Genomic DNA, 1,032 nt, shown 5'->3' with positions numbered 1-1,032 from the left:
ATGGATACTCACGAATAATTATATAATATGATATATTTTATATTTTTTTCATTATATATATTCCATTATAAAACCACTAATATAAAGCACTTAATAAATATATGTTACATTAAGTTTTAATAAAATAGAGTAATACTCTACATGTATATATTTTCCATATAACAATATAATTGACATTCATATAAACTTAGTTTGCATATCAAATCTTTGTATATTTTTCATCCTTTCTGTAAATATTGTCTTATGTCCATTAAATAAATCATTTTTTAATGTATCATAATATTTTATAAATAAATAAATATAATTTTTCATTTCATCAATTGATGTTCCATCTTTAACTAATTTATAAAAATTAAGTGCATGTTCCATACCTGTGGATGATAGTGCCACTCCAATATCATGCATTGATTCATACCATGTACGGTATTTAGTATTTCGACATATAGGTTTTTTACCCAGAAAATGATGATAACGTTGATATTCATTTTCAAGTAAATAATCTTCTATATAATATGATAAATAACATCATCCATTTTTTCACTTTTGTCATATATGATAATACTCTGAAGAAAATTAAAATATAATTAATATAAAAAAGAAAATGTATGTCATATATATACATAATAATTTATGTATGCAAAAGTAATACAAAATATATAGATAATTCATATGTGTTATGTACAAATTTTGATACTCCAAATACTAATATGATTATTATATATTATTTTATAGAAATAAGTCATATTTTAAGTGAAAATTAAAGTTAAAGTAAATATAATAATCATCACAACTAAATAACTATTATTATTTTATGATTCTCATTTTACATATTTTATATAATTCCTATTTATGTAATACACATGCATATATATACATATTAGGATAACATCATAAAAAAGTATAACAAAAAAAGTTTTAGAAAAATCCGTTTATTCCTTTTATTGTTAATATAATGTATACCTTTGTGTTCTATTAATTGAAGTTTTATAAAATTGACATATTATTAATAGGTAGTTGTATAATATGAATTAA

At 19.3% G+C, this 1,032-nt stretch overlaps 1 protein-coding gene across 1 annotated transcript; it reads right to left on the bottom strand.

Moving 5' to 3' along the window:
* Nucleotides 1-177: 177 nt before the first annotated feature.
* Nucleotides 178-405, bottom strand: PRSY57_0024800 (putative exported protein; the record flags this gene model as incomplete). The annotated part of the gene is made up of 1 exon (XM_020114312.1): nucleotides 178-405. The coding sequence occupies one exon, from the start codon at nucleotides 403-405 to the stop codon at nucleotides 178-180; it is 228 nt and encodes a 75-aa protein (XP_019969684.1).
* Between the last annotated feature and the right edge of the window lie 627 nt (nucleotides 406-1,032).

The sequence above is a fragment of the Plasmodium reichenowi genome, assembly GCF_001601855.1.
Source record: "Plasmodium reichenowi strain SY57 chromosome Unknown, whole genome shotgun sequence".
Taxonomy (NCBI): domain Eukaryota; phylum Apicomplexa; class Aconoidasida; order Haemosporida; family Plasmodiidae; genus Plasmodium; species Plasmodium reichenowi.
This window is presented reverse-complemented; position numbering and strand designations above follow the sequence as displayed.